General features: G+C 39.6%; 1 protein-coding gene across 1 annotated transcript; it reads left to right on the top strand.

Annotated features, from left to right (window-relative positions):
- Positions 1–1,288: 1,288 nt before the first annotated feature.
- aldh1a2 (aldehyde dehydrogenase 1 family, member A2) lies at positions 1,289–23,270 on the top strand. The gene is made up of 13 exons (XM_054608666.1): positions 1,289–1,552; positions 9,411–9,515; positions 10,212–10,352; positions 10,789–10,918; positions 13,117–13,178; positions 13,947–14,075; positions 15,937–16,050; positions 18,928–19,030; positions 19,646–19,830; positions 19,960–20,124; positions 21,107–21,264; positions 22,027–22,101; positions 22,341–23,270. The coding sequence occupies exons 1-13, from the start codon at positions 1,436–1,438 to the stop codon at positions 22,411–22,413; spliced, it is 1,557 nt and encodes a 518-aa protein (XP_054464641.1). The 5' UTR covers positions 1,289–1,435; the 3' UTR covers positions 22,414–23,270.
- The last annotated feature ends 240 nt before the right edge of the window (positions 23,271–23,510 follow it).

Below are 23,510 nucleotides of genomic sequence, written 5' to 3'. Positions count from 1 at the left end.
CAGGCTGAGGATAGGATGTTTTGAATGCATTAATCAATGTCACCGTTTCAGGCACGTCCTCTTTGATGTGAAACAGACACTTTGAGAGTGTCGCCCATGCTGTGAAAAAAGGGTGATGTGCTGATGGAGAAACAGCATCCTCCGGGAATCTGCAATGATGGGCCTGCATCTGTCTCCACACTCCTTTGTCCTGTCAAGAGGCTCCGATTATGAAATATAGACTGTAAGGGCCCTTCCGCTGATTGAGTGTATCGACAAACCTGAGCTTGTTTTAAAAACTAAATTGTTATTCCAATATCCACAGATGGGGGTTTTTTTTTTCAAACTACAAATACACTTCTGAATTGCCCTCCAACTGTTACAGTCATGAATGTATGAGGAAATGGAGATTTGCTTTAATTCCTTTGGTTTCTGAGACAAGGTCGCCTCAACTAATTGGTGGATGTTTATTGAGAGGTTTAAAGGAGGCGCTGCAAGGAATTATCACCTGAAGGACAAATCTCTACCGACAACACCCCAGCAAGTAGCAGCAATCCCTCTAGTCTGCATTTACATAACATCTTAGACCATGGGGAGGTTGTGTAAGGCAAATAAAGACCACAGGGTGATAGCGAGCCGAGGAAAGTAGTTTGACACCTCTATGTCACTTAGGAAATGGTTAATGATGATGTAAGAATGTGGCTCAATGTTTTCAGCAAAGGGTTAATATGACTATAACTATATCTGGATTGTTAACTAAGGTCACGGATGAAGTTGTAGTCTCAAATGTTATGCCAACATGGGCGAGAAAGCCTTATAGTGTTAAAAAAAATGGAAATTTGAATATCTATAACTGCATGACAACTGATGAAGATCGTGTGATACCATCAAACCTACAGAACAGCTAATAAACGGAAGTTGTGAGATTGTTTTGCGAGGAAAATATGTAGGCTTCATTAGAGTATTATGCCGCTGTAAGTTTGTGGAACTATAGTCTGTTTTACCAAAGGGGTAAAAACTTATTATAAACCCTTAAAAAATAGGTCCAACGTCATTTACAGCCTCATTATTTAGTTTAGATAGCATAATACCTGTGAAAAACAAAATGTTCAAGTCCAAACTTTATGGCACAGTTTTTTGTTCTTTGTAAAACTAGGAATTACTTAAGAAAACCGTCTGCTACTGGTTGCTGAAAGTCTTTGGAAACGGAGTGTACCGCGATCGTGAGGTGGGTGGGGTGGAAGTGTTTCTCCTCCTTAACACGCTTGGCTGAGGTCGTTTATGTAAATGCGTGAATTTAATTTCCAAAAGGACAGCCCTTTTCTTTGCCCAATGAAAATCAACCGCGGCTGACACCTGGCTATAAACCCAGGAAGGAACCCAAAGTCCTAATCAGAAATCTGTTTTAAAAAACCCCGAGAGGCGCAGCAGGCAGACGAGAGGAGAGACAGCCGCGATGACTTCCAGTAAGATCGAGATCCCCGGAGAGGTGAAGAGCGACCCCGCTGCTCTCATGGCATCCCTCCAGCTGATGCCCTCACCGGTGCCCAACCCGGAGATCAAGTACACCAAGGTCTGTTTCTCTCCGCCGACCGACTCGCTTTGCGCGTAAAGTCTCAGATTCTGCTCGCAGATGTCTGATCATGTTTGTATCTTTAACCCAAACTTTTTTTTTTTGAACTAAACTTTTCGTGTGTCTGCAGCAGAAGCTTCAGCATTAGACCTTGTAGCTCACTCAGAGCTGGAGCTGAAAAAACTTCTCCGGACTAAAGTTTTTTTTTTTACTGATTAACTGACGATTGTACGTTTTAAAGTCCCGAAGACTCTCTTCTGCGTCCACGTGCTCCTTTTATCTCTGAATTGAATAATCAATAACCCTTGGACAAGATAAATAATACCGTTTTTGTGTTTTAATGGTCTCAAATTACTTAACAAAAAGTAGATTTTTACATTTTCAAATTTGAGTCTTGGGATTATTAGAAAGACTGATTATTGATTCTGCACATTATTTGGCCCGTTATATATGTTACAAAATAACAGCTTTAAGGAAGCACATTGACGTTGTAATAAGACATTATAGGTGATAGTTTGTGCTTGTTTATGAAAGTGTCTAAAAGTGTATATAACACTGAGTCAAGTGGACAATTTTATTTTACTGTATCATATTTTTTTATATTTATTCTACATTGTACCTGAAGACACAGACCAACGTTATCCCATGTTACTGCATGAGACACTAATTTATACAATTTATTTTTTGCAATTCAAATTGAAAGAAAGTTATCAAAGGGCTTGTAAAAATAGCGATATTGCAAGATTAGTGCCAAATCTTTCTCTTTCTTTCAAATTTTTCATCACGATTATGATGTTTCACTTCAGTTATTCTCTGGTATCCAATTAGTCGTAAAGTTCTTAATTTAATTTGTCTTTGATTGCTCACAATGATAGGTATCAGAGGCAAAGGCAAAAAGAGTTTGTGGGCAAACAATGCAGCCCGAATTCTTTCTGCCAGGTCTTGAAGTCTTTTCTTTCAAAGAACTGGTAGTTCTAAGGCATAGTCTTATTATTAACAGCATGTTTGTTTAGTGAGTAAATGGTTTAATTCAAAATACACGTCAAAGAAGAAATGTGGTATCAGAGCAGTTTTTGGATTGTCCTTTAGTCAGAAGTGTGTGGGTGGGAGAAAAAGGATGCAGGAACAGCTGGAGAAAGGAGCCTGAGTCAAACAAAGAACCCTATTTGAGGCAAGAACAAATCATGTTGCAGATACAAAAATATGCTTTCAGAGAGATTTTGATTAAAACATCTGGCGAGGATAGTATAGGTCTTTTATTGGGTAGTTAAGTGCTTCAACATTTGGTCACCATAATGAAAACAAAGCAGAAGATTTAATCTTACTAAATCAATCATTAATCAGTAATTCACAGTCTCTTATTTTTTACAAAGTTTTTAAAGCCTTTGTGCTTTGAATGTGAGTCTTGAGCCACAACAAGTCATGAGCCAATACACTAATGTTGAAAATAGCTCTCATATGTTTGATAACATCTCTGAAATGTCTTGATAGTTTTTTTTTCTACTTCTTTTCATTAACATATACATATGCACACATTGGGACGCTTTGAAGTAAATTTAAGTCATCGGTTAAAAATCCTCTGAGATTCTTGTAATATTTACTGCGTTTACAGGATGCAGCCTGCTGCAGTTTTGTTGCTACTGAAACGGTCTTTTAGCTGCAGAGCAAGTGTTTTGTGATTGTCGAGGATTAAAGGGCACGTCTCATAGAGGTCATATTCAAGATAGCGTGGTGTAAGTTCAGTAACTGCTATAATTGCTCTGTGTTAACACATACCTCATTGTTTTAAGTGCAAAGGGCACGCTGCTGCTGCACCACGAAGATACATGTAGTATAGGCTCTGTCGTGTTGTAAGCTTTCCATTCCCTCTTAGTGCAGAGTAGCAGTTAAAGGGTTGGACAAAACGGTGTACATGAGGAAATTCAGGGAGCGACTTGGTGAATTAACCCCTTGGAATTTGGATCATCCAGTCCCTTTTGGTTTGGTGGACATAGGGGGCAGAAGGGCCTTGATTTATGGGAACCCCTGGCGTGGGCTCTCCTCACACCCTGTTCTTGTTCTCCACCCCGATGACTGCAAGGGAAACAAGCAACACTGTTTACTGGCCTACAGGGCGTGTGGATGGAGCTGCAAGCTTTCAAACACAGATTTATTTTTCCTCAGATACCGTTTTTACACTGTTAAATTTAACTTTTCTGCAACATGAAGGATTTCCAAGGTTACATAAAAAGAAATTTGAAAAAAAAGATTGTCGTTTTGCAATCCAAAGATTACATGTGATCCACACTGGAGATAGAGGTATGGCTGATACAGTATCACTGCTTAACATGTTTGCTTCTATAACATGAGCATGTGATACTGCAGTCAAGGTTTGCCCCTTGTCCTTTCACGGAGTCATGAACTTCTCACCGTCAACAACACCCTGATAGTATCAGTAAAGCTATCTTCCTTCTTGTCTGCATCTATATAAGATTTGAACTCTGTAATAAGTCTATTGATAAACACATATGCAAAATGTGTAGTTTTCTTAAACCCTTTCTCTTGTAGCTAAAGGCTTGAGGAGTAAAGCTGTTTCTTGGTTGTTCTGTCCCCTACCCCCACATTTCTATTGCTAGAAGGCTCCAACAGCTGGGTTACAAGACAGAGACAGTTTAAAGGTTGATAGGACCACGAAGGAAGCCATAAATAAGAGAGCCATCATAGCTATTTATTGATGTTTTCCACTGGTGGTAGAAGTAGAGAAGAGAGACCGTTTTATGAATAATTAAAGCGAACAGAGAAACTTCTCCTGTTTTTTTTTAGTGGGTGATACTTTTGGCCCTTGTGGTTTTTCACACCGTTCGCTGATGATGAGTTGTTAAACCGTTTAGTGGGACAACATTTTACAGGGGTGTAATAACTCTGTTGCTTTTACTTTGAAGGAGCAGTCTGTAAAATGTTGTGTGTTTTAAAAATGTAAAGTCAGCTAATTGTTTTACCCTCCACAAAAGTTAATGTTTTAACTACATGATTGCAGTTTATTCGGCTAATAAGAATGTATATAGAAAAATCAGCTTTTTACAAATGTGGTTTGTAGCTCCAGTTTGGTGTTTACAGCAGCCTAATCCTTTAATAGGGTAATAACATAGAAAACCGAGCTACAAATATAAAACTAACAAAGACCAGATTGAAGGATCCAATTCATATCTTTTAAACGTTATAAATTTTCTTTGTTGCTTTGCTCATGGTGACATTAGTGCGCTTTCACCATAGGAACCCTTGCAGAACCTGTCTGCCGAAGACCTGGGTATTTGTAAAGCAGTCTATGTAGAGACAACCACTCAATTTGGATGAATAAGAGGCTCCATCAATCTGTCACTGATTGAGATAGCACAGATGGAGGCTTGGGGCTCCCCGATGCTAGGTGCTGTCCACCAGGGTGTAAATTATGACCCTGTCTCACTGTGTGGGTTAGTCGCCCTGCCTCCCCAGAGCCTGACCTGCAGTTCTGGAGTTTTTCACTTCAAAACCACCATCTTACTGCAATCAAGATCAAACAGAGCCCAAGTTAGGGGATACTGTGCAACTAAATGATTTATCACAACGAGCACAGTGAGAGCTCTCCCCCTCCTTCTCTGCCTTTGCTTACACAATCTCCCTGTTCGCACACACATGGCCACATACTCTCTAAAACACATCTCTTTGATTGTGACAGGGTAAGTGTGCACTGTCATTAATATGTCCATTGGTGTGAAATGCCTACTTGTGCAGTGAGTGTAAATTATCATCTTAGCAGACACGTCAACATCATGTCCCCTGTCTCTTAATCACTGCTTAAGGAAGAGCAGTGACAGCAAGGTTACCCTGTTAACTTCCCGTACCTTCGGTCTGTGGCCCTCTTGACAAGCAACGTGTAAATCCTTACGGTGTCACTATGAAAAAAACTCGGCTTCATAAATCTGTTTGAGTATTCGCTCTTTCTCCACCGAGACACAGCAGAGACAGATGTGCTTTTCTAGATGTTTATTTGTCTGTGGAAAAGCGTCACATTTCTTTAAAAATTACTTCCTCTCTGTCCACTGATCCCACGAGTAAAACTACTGTTCTTTAAACATATCCTTGACCTGAGATTTAGGGAATGGTTAAGTACACAGGAAACCCATCAAACCTCAGATGTTCCAAGGGAAAAAAAACACTAGCAGTGAGAGGAGAGGTTAATTTTATTGTTGCCTTTCAGCAATTTAAACATCTCATCCATATTGAAGATAAAGTTTGATATATTTTGTGTGGTAAATTATTTTATGTTCAGTCTGAAAGGTGATATATTTATGTAAAGTAAAGTGACGTTTTCTGTTTGTTTTTTTGCTCAACTCAGATATTTGAAAATGGAAGTTTTCGGTTTATGGATGCAGATTGGATACATTAATGACTTAACTTGCTGCAGACTTTAAACATGCATTAATGGATAAGAATCCCAAATTATTTATTTAACTAAAAGGCAGAGTCTAATATCCCTTTTCAGGTTTTAAAAAGGTATAAGAAATGAGCATCATATGAGCCTGAAAAACTGTCTGATACTCCAGCGACATGCAAAGTCTCTCTGACTACTGGAAGAATTCAATTTCATTGGTTATTTGTAATTACGGCCTTATTTCAAATTAGTACTATCTCATAACTTCAGAGTCAGAACGAACATTTTAAACCACTTGCCCACACACAACGACGAGACAAAGACGTTTGCCAGTCAGTGACAGCGAGGCCGCCCTCGCCAAACCCAGGAAGGCAGGGTGGCATTGTCTGTGGGTGTGTGAATGAAAAACATGAAGGCTCCATGGTGTCAGACATGTGGAGAGGAGTAGGAGAAAAAACACCAGCTGGTCTCCACTTTCACATGGTCTCCACTAACTGGTAACAGTATAATTCTAAGACGTTTGAAACTCATCCAGAGAGGAAATAGAGGTCCTGTGATAGAGGAGGATATGAAGCTTCCTGCGCAGACGAGTGTTGCAGGTGCCCGGGTAGATAGGGTTCGTCTGGCTGTGGAATCTTGGCGTGTTGTGTATAAACACACATAGAAATACACCCTTAGATTAAAAACCCCTCTTACCAACTCAAGCCACCTCTCATTCTCAACCTCCACCCTTTTCAAAAAAAAGTAGTAGCATAACATCCTTCAGCCGTTTGCATCTGATTTGTGAGAATAAGCAAAGAGCCAAACAGATGTTTTGGGGGCTACAGAAAGTATTTTGGCATTTCTTACATCCTATTACAGTTCAGTCCTAAAAAGTAGATTATTACCAAAAATCAAGTTTTGTTAACATGACAAAAGTCAAAGACATTAACTTTATTCAGTGCCAGGAACAACAAATCTTGATTTATTTTTATTTTGGGTGTACAAAACGTTTTGTAACTCATGGCGATGAGTAAGACACCTGCTTTAAACGGCCAAATTAGCAAACGAACACAAAAACTTTAAAGCGTGTTTGTATACATCATGTCTCATCTCTTCATTATCCCCATGACCAGGCTCTCACGGTTGAAGTGATTGACAGCTTTTGAAGAAAAAGCCTGGGAGTTGCTAAATGTTTGCAGCTGCCCTGTGGCCCATGCAGAAAGTCTTGACCTATATGCTTACTGCTCAGCTCTAATCCACATCAGGCCTCCTCGTTATGCATCAGGCATCACAGATCACATCTTTTTGTCTGTTCTAATGGGATTTTTAATTGATATTGCAGCACAAAATGTTTAAAACTTTTTCATTTTAAAGTTGTTCATTGCAAGAGCAGAAAATATTATAATATATAACAATTATTTTGTAAATGTTTTTTGACACCAAGTTAATTATTAATGCTTACTGGCAGCTCAGATTTTTATGAACATGAAACCAACATGTGACGGGATAGTAATGACCCTGCAGGGAATGGGAAAGAAAAAACTATTTTTCATTTTAAAATGTGCACCCTTGCACTTGCTTTTTCATTGTTGTGTTCTTTGCCCATCGCCCAAATGATCCTAAAAGCAATTTTAAGAAACCTCGAGAGTTGATTTAAAACCCGGCCCTGTCATCTTAATCAAGTCTCTCAATGGAACGAGACAAAAGTCTAACACCAGTCCGAGCCCAGAGAGAGGGCCGAGCCAAACGGCGGTTGACATTTGTCCTTTTCTGGCCGTGATTTAGGTGTCGGCCCGCTCCCCTGTTCTCGTGCTTCATCCGTTCTCCTTTAGCAGCGTCTTGTGAGAGGGGTTACGCCATGCATAAAGCTACCCATGGTCTGCATTCTTGCTCGGCCTGTTGAGGCTGTCAGGGGGCTCCTCTGATTTAGGGCGCCCCACTTCAGTGGCCCCTATAAATTTGAAAACTAATTCAGTGCTCTACAGGACTTTCTGTTTTTGTAGCTGGCCCTCTGCTCCTTATCGTTACTGACAATTTTATGAAGTGCTCTTAATGAGCGTCAGATTAAAGGTGGCCCCTGATGGAGGCGCCTGAGAACACTGGGCTGGTAGAGGGAAGCCTCTCTGGCCTTGTCTCCCTCTATGTGTGTGTGTGTTTTAAGGTGTGTGGGGGATGGTGTGTGACCAGTACAAAGGAAACGTAGAGGAATGAGTCTGTGACGTATGGTTCTGTGGGGTGGTACACACAGATACTGAACACCTTAAACGTCTGCATGTGAGTTATTCATACGCAGAGAGACCACATTATGAGCCTGTGAGCCGTGGGAATGAAGAGGAGGAGGCAGAGCGATGTGTTTGCTGCGACTTCAACAGGCCTCAGACTCCCTGGCATTTTATACCAACCCGAAAATAAACACGGGTAACAGTTTACAGCCAATTAAATAGTGCTTAAAACCCAGCGTTTATGGAGGTAAACATGTTGGAGAGTTTAGGGAGGTTTAGGCCAGTGGGATACTTGAACTCTACTCTCAGGTTTGCTCTCAGTGCATCTGAACTCCTCTAAAGTAGAAGGACGGTAAGAGCATATGTATACACAGAGGGATCTTTGCCAGCAGATGTTCTCCCTACACTCTATCTATCAGGCAGACTGACAGCCATTAAAAACAGTGTGTGAGTAGTCTGTCTAATGGATCTAAACATGTCAGCGAGGAAGGAGCTTTTTCTTAAGACCTAGCTTTATGTAAGGTTTATTTGCAAATTTCAAATCACACCTTACTTCTTGTTCCATCAGCTTTTGAAGGGTTTGCTTGTATTTTATGTGACATAATTCTCAGTGCTGTGACTCTGTAAACATTTATTTTTCCTTTGGTCTTCATAGATGTTAAATATGTCCTGTTTGGAATCCCGGGCAGTTGTTTAATGGAAGACCTGCTTTAACGCATCACAGAAACCAAGCGCGGCACGTGTTTTATGATCTCGTAAACGAGCAGCGATGTTGTGAAACGTGTGTCTGTGTGCTTGGGGGTGGGTTGGTGGGTGGGGGTCTGGTGTCTGATAGGGATTTATCTGCACCCCCCACAACACCCCCACCCCTTTGTCTGGATGGTGGAGCACTCCCCAGAGAGCAATGCAGGACAGGAAGGAATCTCTGTCCAGATTTCCAGAGATTCTCCCATATCCCTTACACAAGAGCCTGGAAGAGCTGGGACTGTTAGTCTTTCACAGCCTAAACTACAAGCTTGTGATGAAATTATAACAAAACATTACATAAATATTAAGAAAAGAAAAAGTAAGATAGTCATGTACTCCCACTCAGGCTGCTTTGCAAATTGTATCTTTGTAGTCAAATGAAGTAGTTTGATTAAGAGCAATTTGTTCATTTTGTATTTAATTCATACAATGGAAACTACATTCATGATTTAACATCTATATTCTATGTTGCATCTGCTTACTAAAATACTAAAGACGGCATTTTTTTTCACTACAGATCTTCATTAACAATGAGTGGCACAACTCTGTTAGTGGGAAAGTCTTTGCTACCTACAACCCGTCTACTGGAGAGCAGATCTGTGAGGTCCAGGAAGCAGAGAAGGTAAACACTCTACAGCATGGCATCTTCCGTAGGTCTTTTTTAATTGAAAACAAGGTTATTTTACATACCTTCATAAGAATGAACATATTAATATCATACTATATAAATACTCCAGGTAAAAGTTAGGCATTTCAAACTATAAGCAACAAAATGTTATTGTCCTCATTATGCAGAATGCTCCCTATCAGTTTTATTATATATTGGATCTTTATAATTAATACATTAACTTGTAAGCATTACTTTAATGTTGTAGATCAAGATGGAGCAAACTTTAAATACCTAATATACTGCTGAGTGGTTTAATCACAACAAAAAGTACAACATTTCCCTCTGAAATGTCGTCCAGATTGTATTTAAGTACACACTGCTTGAGTAAATTAACTTAATAACTTTCCACCTCTGGATAGTTTGACAATGAAAACCAAGTTTCAGTTTTTATTCTTGCTCCAGCCTAAACCTTTGCTTTTAGTTTTGTATAGTAGCTGCTTCCATTTTGCAGAAGTGCAGTTTGAAATCAATCTCTTATGATTTGGTGAGCTAACTGTTGTTCTGGCCCGTCCTTATTCTTTATTTCAATATTGAGGAAAAGAAAAGGAATCGCAGAAATATTCAGGTATATGATACTGGCATGAAAAGTGCGAAGCGAAACCTGTTTATGGATAAAGATAGATAATTAGTATGTTTCTTGTCTCATAGGCTGATGTTGACAAAGCGGTGCAGGCGGCTCGGCTGGCCTTTTCTTTGGGCTCCGTATGGCGAAAGATGGACGCCTCTGAGAGGGGTCGTCTGCTGTCCAAACTGGCTGATCTGGTGGAGAGAGACAGTGTCTATCTAGCTGTAAGTTATATTGTCACGTCTCTGAAATAATTAATGTGAATAACTTTTCAGTTTAAAGAAGCTATGTCATTATCCACATGTATATTATAACAAAAAGTCCTCTTATCCACTTGATTGTTACCCTATTTATGTAATTATTTATAGCAGAACTGTAACTGCAGAGTAGGATAACAATAATTCCTTGATCTGTTTATATTATATTATCTCTTCTGCAAAGCATTTTCAGTTGCCGCTGTGTTTGAAAAATCTAATAAACTTTGCTTTGACTGAAAGAGAACATATAACTGTAACTTAGGGGCTGTATTTGTAGGTTAGTGTTATCTTAGTGTCACATTTCACCCACGGGAAAGTGTAAAGACTGGAACAGTATGGAATTATGTGAGGATCGCGAGGTTATATCACATATTTCTCAAACGTCTCCCCCATCTCCCTTCAGACTATTGAGTCACTGAACAGTGGGAAGCCTTTCCTGCCCTCCCTGTTTGTGGACCTCCAAGCAACCATAAAGACACTGAGATACTTTGCTGGATATGCAGACAAGATCCACGGCACTTCCATTCCAATGGGTAAGATCCCTCTATGAGTGCTGTAACAGAGTTTTAGTGAAATAGACAGAAGAGTGTTGTTCAGATGCCTGGCTAGTAGGGCTGGGTATTAACTGAAATCCTATTGACTGAATTTTGTCTTCACTAAGTTTTAAAAACTACAGTACCAAGAGTTGGTTTCTTGGTCATATTATGACAATCAGATATGTCTTAATTTTGAATTTGACTGTGTGTTACAATACCCATACTACCATACTATTTAGTATACCAGAGAAAAAAATTGTTTATTCAAATACATGGTATGACAAAAATACCAGTATGTCCTTGTGCTTTCAGCCGCATTTTGTAGCATACAAGCCTGCATGCTTTTCGGGCTATAACCCACAATCCTCTGTGCAGCGAATATATGAGCAAGAGGCTCAAAGTTCAAGGTGCAACTTTATGAGGAACAACTATCTCCCAATTGAATGCATACTGCATGCAACAGTACGTACTTTGCAAGGAAGCCTGCAATATGTACTAAAAGTAAAAAGAAAAACTATGCGATTTGGGACCTAGAAATAGTTTTGTATATTTTTCTCTGGCAAAGTTCTTGTACAACTGTTTATGTTAAAACATTATATATACATTTCAAATCTGCAAAAGCTTATTTTGTCCTATTGGGAGCACTGGAAACATGCTGTAAACAACACTGACATATCTTTATCTTTTATGTTGACATGCCAAACTGTTAGCAAAGAGCTGTTTATTAACACAACCAGCCGTTACCGGTCACTTGACCAATGTAAGTACAATATTCACTCTCTTTTAGCTCTGTTTTTGGTCTCCACCAACTCCTGAGGGAAATATTTGACTCTTCAACTGCTAAATGCTCCACTATGTTCAACAGCTAGTTGCTAACTGTGTCAGTGTCTGCTGTCTGGCATATTATTTAGTTGAATAGAAGAAAAGGGTTTGTAGAAAAAGCACACTTATACTCAGCAAAGTAAGCTATCAAATTAGCGATCAATCCAAACACTACATTTATTGTCCTGAGGAGGCTGCCATCAGTGTCCCCTCTCTAAGGCAGTTGAATTTGGGGGTTGGGAGAGGGGAAAGTTGGCTGTCTGTTTCAACAGGAAGCACAAAAAGGAAAATAAAGCAAGAGAGAGGACATGGGAAACCTCCTGATACCACCGTATTGTCCCTCTCAAAGCTTCTCTTGTACACTGCTGCCAAACCAACCGTGCTAAGCATTTTGCCAGGGCTTTGGTTTGGGCTTCAATGCTCTAGTAGACTTTCGGAGGAAATAAACAAGGATATTCCTGCAGCCTGGATGATGTTAGTTTGTCAGTAATTGTGTTCGTTCACCTGTCAGGATGAAGTGCAAGACATTTCAGCAACACCTCAGCTTTTGCACGTTATGCTAAGAATATTGTGTTAAATTAGTCTTCCCAGATAGTGTGAAATAAAAGAGGAGTGACATTGTGTGGAGCTCCTTTGGCTACACAGTTTGGTATAGTTTACATTTTTTGTTCCAAATTGAAATATAAGTCATCTTGCAGGAGTCATACTTTCAAACAAATCACACAGATACCTAATCTTCTCCTCAAAAATCTATGTCTATTAGTTTTATAGTTTCATTCTCCAAACTGTTTTGAAGACCCAACATCCACTTTGGTATTAAGGAGAAAGGTTGACATATGAGAATCCGAACTGCAGTTTTGTGTCCATTGTCATACTTTACTGCATCCCATTGAAAATGATTATCTGGCTTGTCATCAGCCTTTGGTCATTGCAGTCCAAATGTAACATGAGGCAATGTTTCATCATCTGACGACTGTCAAATTTAGACACACATTTCTCAATATCAATTGTTTTTTGTGGAGAATGAATAAGCATGGCACACCCTCAGCAAGTAACTCCTTTTACTTAAGTAATGCAAGAGGAATGAGCAAACATTTCCAGCATAACACCCATCTCTATGACCTAAAACAGTTACACACATGCCTTTGCTGTAGGAGGCTCAAAAAGAAATGTAATCTCTCACCAGGGTAAAGCAACCAGGAATGTTGCGTGTGGATTCATTTATAAATGAACATGTTGAGTCAACAACACCAGGGGTATCACGTGGTGACATATTTCAGGGGTTTTACAAACTACAAAAACTAGAAATAATTTACCCTGTTTACCATTTGTGTGTGTGTGTGTGTCTGTGCTGCATGCGTGTCCCTCCACAGATGGAGAGTATCTGACATTTACCAGATATGAGCCCATTGGAGTTTGTGGACAAATTATCCCTGTGAGTATAAAGCTTCCTACAAGTGATGTATATATGATGAATACAAATAGACATAAAAGCTTAAAGAAAAACAAAACAGATAATGAATTGGTTGAGTGTAAAATAGATGAGGTTAGTTTTGAGTCTGTTCTTTTTGTTGAATAACATTAATGTTCCAGTAATTCCCCAAAAGTCACTGTTTATACGTGTAAATCCTGCTGGTAAGCCCCAAACGTAACGGTGCCAGTGAGTTTGACTAAAAGTGAACGAGAAGTGAGAAGCAGAAGAGATAGGGAGGGATATAGAGGGTTTGAGGAAAAGAGAATGGTGAGAAGGGAGGAAAAGATCAAGGAGAAAGAGACACTGTTGATTGTGCAAGAATTCAGAAAGCGTGTGGTTCTGCGTTGAGCCCCATGGGCTCCTGTGTAAAGCAGAAATAACACAGGCCTGTGTTTTGTACAGTGATATGGGTCTATTGCACATGTGTTGCAATTTCCCGGCTTTCTCAGAATACTGTGGGAAGAGAAAATACTGTACAAGTGCCGAGAACATTTTCTCACTTGACTATGTTTAGACAGAGTGAAAATGAGAGTAAGTGACTTAAGAGCGATGAGTTATTGAGCTTGACTTGTGACCACCCAGTGTGTCAGTCAGATGCATGATGTCTTTTTCCGCTTTGTGTGTGTGTGTGTGTGTGTGTGTGTGTGTGTGTGTGTGTGTGTGTGTGTGTGTGTGTGTGTGTGTGTGTGTGTGTGTGTGTGTGTGTGTGTGTGTGTGTGTCACGCACAGTGGAACTTCCCTCTGATGATGACAGCATGGAAGCTGGGTCCAGCAATCGCATGTGGAAACACTGTTGTCCTCAAACCTGCTGAGCAGACACCGCTCACCTGCCTCTACATGGCAGCTCTCGTCAAGGAGGTAAATAATATCTTTGCCAACCAACCACACATGCGTTCACCAGGCAGTTTGCCAACATTTTGTTTGGGTAGTCCAACGTTAATACTCCCAATAACTGAATGCAAACCACTTACAGGCTTCAGTTTGCCAAGAACACAGTGTTCACTATGAATCTGGCCAACGCTTTATTTGGATAATCTATTATTAATGTAACCACAAGGTGACAAAGAACAGATGTTTGACCAAGTGTCACTTGTCCATCTGGCACATCTCTTCAGATTCTGTAATCTTAATTTTCCACCCTGAGATTTCCACCAGACAACACAGGTGCTATATTTAGATGGTTAAAGGGTCTAAATCACAAAAAAATACATATTTTATCACTTACTCGTAGTGGTATGTTGCCATGCAGATTATTCTGATTTCATTAACTAATGTGTTGTGATTTCCTTTTTCTGACATTTTTTCTGCTACCCCAATACAATGAAAGCCAATAAAATGTTGTTTGTAGTGTCTAAAGCATTCAAAATTCCACTTTAAAAACTCAACTGCAACATGCCTTTGATGAAACAATGCCCTTTTTGCTCAGAATAATTCACACACGTTAAGGACATGCACAAACAAATCTTGTTAAAAGTTTATTAAAAGACTGTGCAAAGACACAGAAACAATGATAATGTTATTGCTGTTGCAAATAGTTGGGATACATTCACTTCATATCGTTTAACCACAACAATGAGCTGCTGAGTGGGGAGGAACAACGTGCACGACAGTTTTCGACTTGTAATTCAGTCTGCTGTGAATGTCTGACCTCGAGTGGCTAAGCTTTGCAGTAGGGCTTACACCTCGGAGTAAAGCTTAATACTATAACAGTGCTTATCTAGTCTAGTTTAGTATTAATAAACTGAGGATATACTGTTTTAGTGCTGAACTTAGACACAGTATCAACAGTGATCTGTTCACTTAATGATGTAGAATAAGTCATGAATGGTGATGTAGGAAAAATAATTGAACAAGCTACTTAGTCAGTGACAAATCTTTTTAAATTAACTTAACGAAAAATTTGGAATCAGCAAAGTGTAAAGCTAGGGTTGGTAACCTTGAGAAACTAGTACGCTAGATTAAAAAAAAAAATTCAACCGAGAAACCCAGCCCAATGAGTTTTCCAAAGAAAGTAGCTAGCAGCACTTGCTCCAAAAGTAGCTAAATCTAGCATAAAGGTCCCGTATGAATGGAATGATTGGATAGGCTTATTGCAGTTACATAAACCAACATTTGCTTTCTTTTTATTTAACAGAGCATTTGATTAGTTGAGTGCAGTCAGGATATAAAGAGAATTTCAACATATCTAACAAAAAACGTTTTTGAAGAAGAAAACCAACCCTAACCTGTTAACGCAATAGAAAATTGAATATCAGTGCTGACAAATTAAAAGAGAGCACTGACACACAGAGCTTCATTTACAGTGCAGCTCAGATGGTCAAGTCATCACGGTATGACTAATTCAAGTATGCAATAAACCCAAATCCAAAATGCGGTGTAGCATTATGTATTGAATTATCAATGTCAGAAGCAACAGGGAAAGCCAGTGGTGTATGATAAAGGTAAACACTAAGTTAAATAAGATGGGAACAATGCAGCGTCACCTAATCACGCTGTACAAATCTCAGTGTCCACATCCTCCCTGTCTCCCACTGCCCTCTCTGGCCTTGCCTCTTTCTGGAGACTATCTGTCTGTCCCCTTCGTCTTTTTGATGTTCTCTTCATTCTCTGCTGGTAGGGAGGTTGGGTTGGGTCCGGATTCCCCCACACCGCCTGTGGTTTTGCTTGGCTCTGCTGTCATCTCCGCTAAAGCTTGTTTCCTCTCATATTGTTTTGACAGGCTGGGTTTCCACCGGGAGTCATCAATATTTTGCCAGGATTCGGGCCAACGGCAGGAGCTGCGATTTCTTCGCACATGGGCATAGACAAAGTGGCTTTCACAGGATCCACCAAGGTACTTTTCTCTGATAACATGGCTCAGATCAACAGCTCAGATCAAAAGAGATGCCTACAGCTCTCTTTTGTCAGCACAAGTGACATAGTGACCAACATGTGCAGAGCATAAGAGCAGGCTGGGTAATTAGGAGACGTTGTGTGCCTGTATTGAAGTCTAAATGACAAACAAATGGGATCTTATGCTGTGTGCCCTGTCATTACTATTCATGAAAGGGGGCTCTGATTTTATCTGGCACACATGCACATATTTGCGCTGTCAAGAGTATACAAACACATCTCTGTGAAAGCACTGCCTCTCTTCTGTTTCCCCTCCGCTGTCTCTGCTGTATTAACGCACTTCCACGGCAAATTTCATTGAACTAACCATCAGGACAAACCCTGGTGACTTTACAGAACAGGGGGCAGTTAATAGAAAGCTAAATCATCAAGGACATACACCATGTTAGGTGTTGAGCGGTTGGAGGTCTTGCGGTCCGTACACATTCCTCAGGCCAGAGGAAAAGGCCAGACGACAGCAGATTATTTTACTGCAGATCATTTATAAACATTTGTTATTTCTAACTGCAAGCTAACCCCTCTGATAAAGCTATTTACAGCAATCCTAATGTAGAATTTATGTTTAGCTGTCCAGCCAGTACACACATGCATCTTTGGTAAATGAGCCGGGTTTATGTGATGTTCAGATTAGCCTTGTGGTTAATGGAGATCTCTGTTTGACTCTGGTGGTGTGTTGGAGAGGAAGTGAGTATACGTGTATGTGAGCCACCTCCAATATTCCCACACTGGTTTAAATTTCTGTTCCTTAAAACAGAAATAGGAACGAACGCAAAATTTGACAGCAGGATAAGAAATATAGATTCAGCTTTAACGTTGTGTCTGTATGATTATCCAGCACAGTCTAACACAAAACATGCATTTTCCTATCCTGGTCTCTCACACACACAGAATCACCCAATCAGTGAGTGCACGCGAGCTGACATAAATGCACCTTCTAACACAAACATCTTCTTTGTTTTATCATCTCGTCTTGATTGAATATTTCCTTTGTGAGTGGCCCCATTTTTTTATACTAGTTTTCCTGTTGTTTCATGTGATCTGGAGTCAATTACTGTGAGAATGAGCCAGTGCTGTAAGAGACTGCTGATGCCCAGACAGTGAGTCACCACACTGTAGTAGCAGCGGTGGGGGGATACCGGCCACCAAAGCATCTCTTCACAGGGTGGAGGGTGGTGGTGTAGCTACAGGTGGATTTTAGGACCGCAACTCATCCTCGTACTGATTCACATGTGGCTGTGACTCCACATGGAGGAGTCTCGCAACCCAGTGTGTTTCCTTTACCCCTGAATAAACACACGCTAACCTCCCGTTAGTCAGCTGCTTTGTATTTCCCATCAAAGACAGAAAACACTCATCAGAAACATTGAAGTCAAGCCAAGTATTGTGTTGTTTTGCTTCGGTACCAGCCTCAGCACAGCAGTTGGTTCTATTCTGTTGTTTTTCTTTATATTTTAGTCCAAAAAAAGCGACTATGACACAATATAAGTCAGTGAGAGAAGATGAGTCTTTTCCATGCTGGAGGTGGGGTTTTTTCAATTGAAATATGAGAGGGGATTTTTCCACTTTATCTTGTCAATTATCTTGGAAAATAGAAAGGACTGTATGAGTAACAGGAAGATGAATACTTGTTTAGGGTGTAGGGTTCGTGAGTAGAAAGTTTGAGAAGTTTCTCAGGCTTCTAATCTTTTGAGCTGATATGATATTTCACAACATTAAAAAAATATCAGTAAAAGCAGCTGATTTGACTCAGTAGAGACTCATGAGAACAATTTTGATAGAGAAAATATCTGGAATGAAAGCTTTACATGATTATAAAATTATGAAAAAGTAAAGATTTTGATGTATGAAGGCAAACTTATAATGGACGAATCATTACCATTTCTACCATATTCTATTGATGTTAAAGGAATAGTTTGACTATTTGTGAAATGCGTTATATTAGAAGATTGGTACCACTCATGTTTGGGTGGAGCTCATGTTTGCAAACACTTTTGCGTCACATTGACATTGTGAGGAAACCAAATGTACTTTCTGCTCATAAACTGCCTCATTATAATGCTTGAGTCTTAACATTGTAATGAGACAAAACAATTAGATGAAGATTTGTTGTTCACTGTGATTACCCAACATAAACACGTTTGGAGAGTCAGCTAATTCATTGTCATTTTTTATTTTTTATTTTTCAAATGTATTTTTTCTACTGTTACTGGCACTTTTTCTTGTAAAAAAAAAATACATTTAAAAAATAAAAAATAAAAAATGTATAATATATATACACACACTTTATTCATTCAAAAAATAGTCAGAACAATTGTTAAGTATACATGATATACAGTTAAGTCATTCAAATGAGCAAAAACAGTGGTGTTGTCCTCTTAAGATGACCATAGCACTTAAAATTGACATTATCAAGCAATCCTTAGCAAGCAATCCTGTCCTTCAAGGTATTATTTATGTTAAAGGAAAATCACATCAAGTCCCTTGCTGTCTATCGTATTGACACACCAGACTCACTTCATACCACCCTCAGGTAGTTACTTCACCACCCACACACCTTGTGGTTGCTTCTTCCTGCCCTTCATCAGACATCAGATGCCTTTCCTGGCGGAAATATCATTTTCCTATAGCTGTCTCCAGAAACCTGTAATAGATATTGATTCTGTGTGTTTGCACAACTCATGTTTCGGCTGGCAACCGGTGCATTCCCTGTTTGGAGCTAACCAACCTCTCTAAGCTATTTAATGGCTCCATCTGATGTAATGATCTGGCCTCGAACTGCATTTCTGTGAGTAAACTTCCGATCTGTTTCCTTTGCTAGGTCGGCAAGCTGATCCAAGAAGCAGCTGGGAAGAGTAACCTGAAAAGAGTGACGCTGGAGCTGGGAGGAAAGAGCCCCAACATCATCTTTGCAGATGCTGATTGTAAGTTTTCAAGTTTTGATTTATTCAGTGCTCCAGTCGCCCTCACTAGGTGGTCCGTCACTATCACTATTTTGTTTAGTCATGTGTCCCATTCTCAGGACCTCCAGTCTGTGGATAAACACACATGGACTGAGATCCTTAAAATGCTCAGAAGCTTTGTAGTGCTATGAAAACCTGTGGATGGATGGGTTTCATATGAATTCTAAGTGGCTCACCAAACTGGGGGTGCAGAGGCTTTCAAATGCTTTCAGCAGCAGTGAGAGGGGCTCCCTAAGGCCCGTAAATCAGGAGAATGGACCCTGACTCAGTCGGGTGCTTCAGCCGAGACCCATAAATCACAGGGGTCCGTTAACCCTTCGTGCGCAACAGCAGGTTCCTGTCTCTAAGGTGTCAGATATCAGATTTGCACAGGAAAATTCCAATAAATATTGGGGCAAATTTTGTAACAATATACTATGCACATTTATTTTATTTTTTTAAATGACGTTTTTGCATGTAGATGTGATGATGATAGTTTCTGTTAGCATAACATTCAGATTTATTTCACAAGAAATAATTAATATTTCTGATTTAATAATAAACCTTTAAAAATAACAATAATCCCTCTTTCTCCAGTGGACCTGGCTGTAGAACAGGCCCATCAGGGAGTGTTTTTCAACGCAGGCCAGTGCTGCACAGCAGGCTCTCGCATCTTTGTGGAGGAGCCCATTTATGATGAGTTTGTTCGGAGGAGCGTGGAGAGAGCCAAGAGGAGGATAGTCGGCAGCCCCTTTGATCCCACTACTGAGCAGGGTCCACAGGTGAGGTCAACAGATCTGAAGCTATATCTCCCTTTTTTCTTTTACTTTCAAAATGTGTGTTCTCTGTCTTGTTCTATTTGTCTTCTCTATCCTGGTATCTCATATTATGTCTGTCCTCCACCTCCACAGATCAGCCGGGAGCAGCAGAATCGTGTGTTGGAGTTCATCCAGAGCGGCATCAGTGAAGGGGCCAAGCTGGAGTGTGGAGGCAAAGCTCTGGGCTTGAAAGGGTTCTTCATTGAGCCAACTGTTTTCTCTAATGTGAGGGATGACATGCGCATCGCCAGAGAGGAGGTACGATGATAAAGAACAGGGATTTTGATAAATCAAGCACAACTTAAGAATGTTTAACTGTGTGAAAAGCAGTGGTGGAAGAAGTATTCTGATCTTTACTCAGGTCAAAGTATTAACATCACTCCATTTAAGTCAAAGTCCCATTTTTAAAACTTTCCAAAAGTCAAAGTACAAAAGTATTATCAGCAAAATATCCAAAAGTATCTAAAATTCAATAATTCATTGCCATATCAATTGCAATTTACCAGGAATTATTTTTTGGTGCGCACAAACAAATAATTACACGACAGTAACCATACAGTAAATTTAATATCAAAAGTAAAAGTTCTCATTATGCAGAATGATCCATTTCAGAGTGTTATAGTATTATATATATATATTATATTATTAGAATGTTATTATTGCGGCTGTGGCGTAGTGGAGAGTAAGGTAGTTCTCCAATCAGAGGGTCGGTGGTTCGATACCCGGCTTCGGCAGTCGATGTGTCCTTGGGCAAGACACTTAACCTCAAGTTGCTCCCGAAGGCTTGCCATCGGTGTGGACTGGATGTTGCATGAATGTTAGTTAGATGGTGGAACCTTGCATGGTAGCCTGTCATCAGTGTGTGAATGGGTGAATGATATGTAATATACTACTGATTGAAAGTCGCTTTGGATAAAAGCGTCTGCTAAATTACTGTAATGTAATGTATTGAAGCATTAATATGTAAGCAGCATTTAATGTTCTAGCTGGCCAAGGTGGAGTTAATTTTAACCACTTTATATAAAACTTAAATACTTAAGTTAAGTTTGTCCTTACTTGGTTAAATGTTACTTTAAGCTACTGGTGAAAATACATACTGCATGAAATTTAAGTGCAAGATGATTGATAGTACCTCTATCCTTAACCCTTTACACTTCTTTATATGTGACCAGTAATATAAAAATATAATATATACAAATAAGGTAAGTAAATTAACCTGTATATTACCATCTGTTTACAGATTTTTGGCCCAGTCCAGCTGATCATGAAGTTCAAAACTATCGATGAAGTGATAGAAAGAGCCAACAACACAGATTATGGTTTGGTTGCGGCTGTATTCACCCTCAACATTAACAAAGCCATGACCATAACCACAGCCATGCAGGCTGGCACTGTCTGGTAAGTTTCTTCTGCTGTGTTTCTTTAGCTGCAATCAGTAATATTTCTCATATGGGAAGTATCAACCATTTCAGACTCTGGCATCCAGAAACTGTAAACTGGCGATGTGCCACTTTACTATCATTACAAAAGCCACAAAGAAATGTTTTCCTTCCTTTTTTTCCACTTCAGCTCAGCTCAGATATTTGAGACATGAAAGCAAACATACAAAAGCAACATGGCAGGGCAAGACATCAGTGCAGAATGTAAATTGCTAATGTAAACTTTAATGACACCCTTATTTTACAATTTGCATAAATTAAATTATAATATGATGAATACAATCTTAGTTCTTGGGTTTGCCAGAACTTGATTTGTTTATTTTGTATTTGCCTGCAGATGGCAACGAGTAAAGGTAGAATTATATCTTAAACACAGTATCTGCCAAGAATCGCTCAACACTTGTCATATTTGACTACAAACATCTGCAAGCTGAGACATTTCTCTACCTTGTCCGTCAGTCTTGATGCCGCCCAATCACTATCCCCCTTCTTTTCCGCTGTTGAGGATTTCATTCAACTTTCAGCTGTGTTTGCTAAGCAATAATGGAATTATGTTGTTAAATCCAGAGGGTTTAAAGAATAGAAACAACGATGAAGTTTGAATACTTCAAATACTCAATGAAGCTCTAATACTTTGGGACAAAATATATGCACCATTTTACAATATCAAACCCCAGGTGTCAAACGCACAAGAGTGATCAATGTTTTGTGTATTTCCCAGGATAAACTGCTTCAACGCTCTAAGCACACAGTGTCCATTTGGAGGATATAAGATGTCTGGCAATGGTCGTGAACTGTGAGTATGACTTGACTGACTGCCCACTGAATATACACAAATTAACCACAATATAACTAATACCAACTTTGTGTTTGAAAGCATTCTTCCCAAAATTGCTTAACATCTCATAAATCTTAATCTAAGAGGATATTCCAATATATCCAGCAGTGTATACACAATATTTCAATGCTGCTGTCAGCATGAAATTTTAAACAAAATGATCAGCATTGGTTCCATTTCCTGTGTTCTGTTTCCAGGGGAGACAGCGGCGTGAAGGAGTACTCAGAAGTGAAGACCATTACGATGAAGCTGGTCACCAAGAACTCTTAGGAAGCCATATCTCTTTTGGGAGGAGGTAGCATCTTCCTCATCACTGACCCGTCTCTCATCAGTCCATCCACGGCGGTAAACCACATAAACCATCAAAACAAGTTATCTCCATGGTAACTACAGGCTGTGACCACTCGCTGCCCTCCCAGTTCCTCCATCCACACCGCATTGCTCGCCAAGGACAGTCATCCAATCCCTGTCCAGCTATCCCTACCTACCTTGAGTTTGTGACTGTCTCCAGTCTTACTGACAACCACTGAACTACCCCAATAATGTATACCTCCTCCACTCACTATACTAAAGCACTCACAGAGATGATGGGGGAGGCTGCTCTGACTGCAAAACCCCAGAAACAAACCCCCTGCCAGCCGCTACACCCTGACACCCCCCCCCCCCCCCCCCCCCCCCCCAGATGCTGGATGCTCAGAGACTCTGTCCCCGCACTTGAAATTAACCCTTTACTAGCAACTTGTCATGTGTTGGGAGGAAGTTTCTTTTTGTACTGTGCGGTATGATCGTAATAAATCTTGTGTCATTTTCTTGGTAGAATTTATGCAAGCATGTCTGCTCATTCAAGACCACTGATATCGTCAGCCTCAGATATGAATGGATGAATGTTAATTCAGAATTAAAATGCATTTCTAATTGTCTTTGTTTATATTTTAGCTTGTATGACTTAACACTGTATGTCAACCTTTGACTGATGTAAACGTGAAGATTTTAACCTCTTAAAAGCATTTTACTCTCACCTGCTAAAAGAGGAGTAGATGTATTTTAAACATTATGTAACTGATTTTCATTGATGTTCATCTATCTTTATGTTTATACAATCATATGCTATAAAATTATAAAATTACCATAGTTTTTTTTTTTTTTCAGTAAAAACTTTTTTACTGGAAAACTGTTTGCTGAGTTCACTACATTATTAAGACTTAGTTATAAAATGATTGTATTGATGCATTTAGTTTGGAAAGAAATTGATCCAAAGAGATATGAAAGAGAAATATTTGTGTTTAAGTAGTAATGAAATACATATTTAAGTAGATAAGTAGTAATTCAATTCAATTCAATTCAGTTTATTTTGTATAGCCCAGAAT

This window comes from Anoplopoma fimbria, chromosome 2, assembly GCF_027596085.1.
Source record: "Anoplopoma fimbria isolate UVic2021 breed Golden Eagle Sablefish chromosome 2, Afim_UVic_2022, whole genome shotgun sequence".
Taxonomy (NCBI): Eukaryota; Metazoa; Chordata; class Actinopteri; order Perciformes; family Anoplopomatidae; genus Anoplopoma; species Anoplopoma fimbria.
The sequence above is the reverse complement of the archived record's forward strand: the minus strand, read 5'-3'. Positions and strand labels throughout refer to the sequence as shown.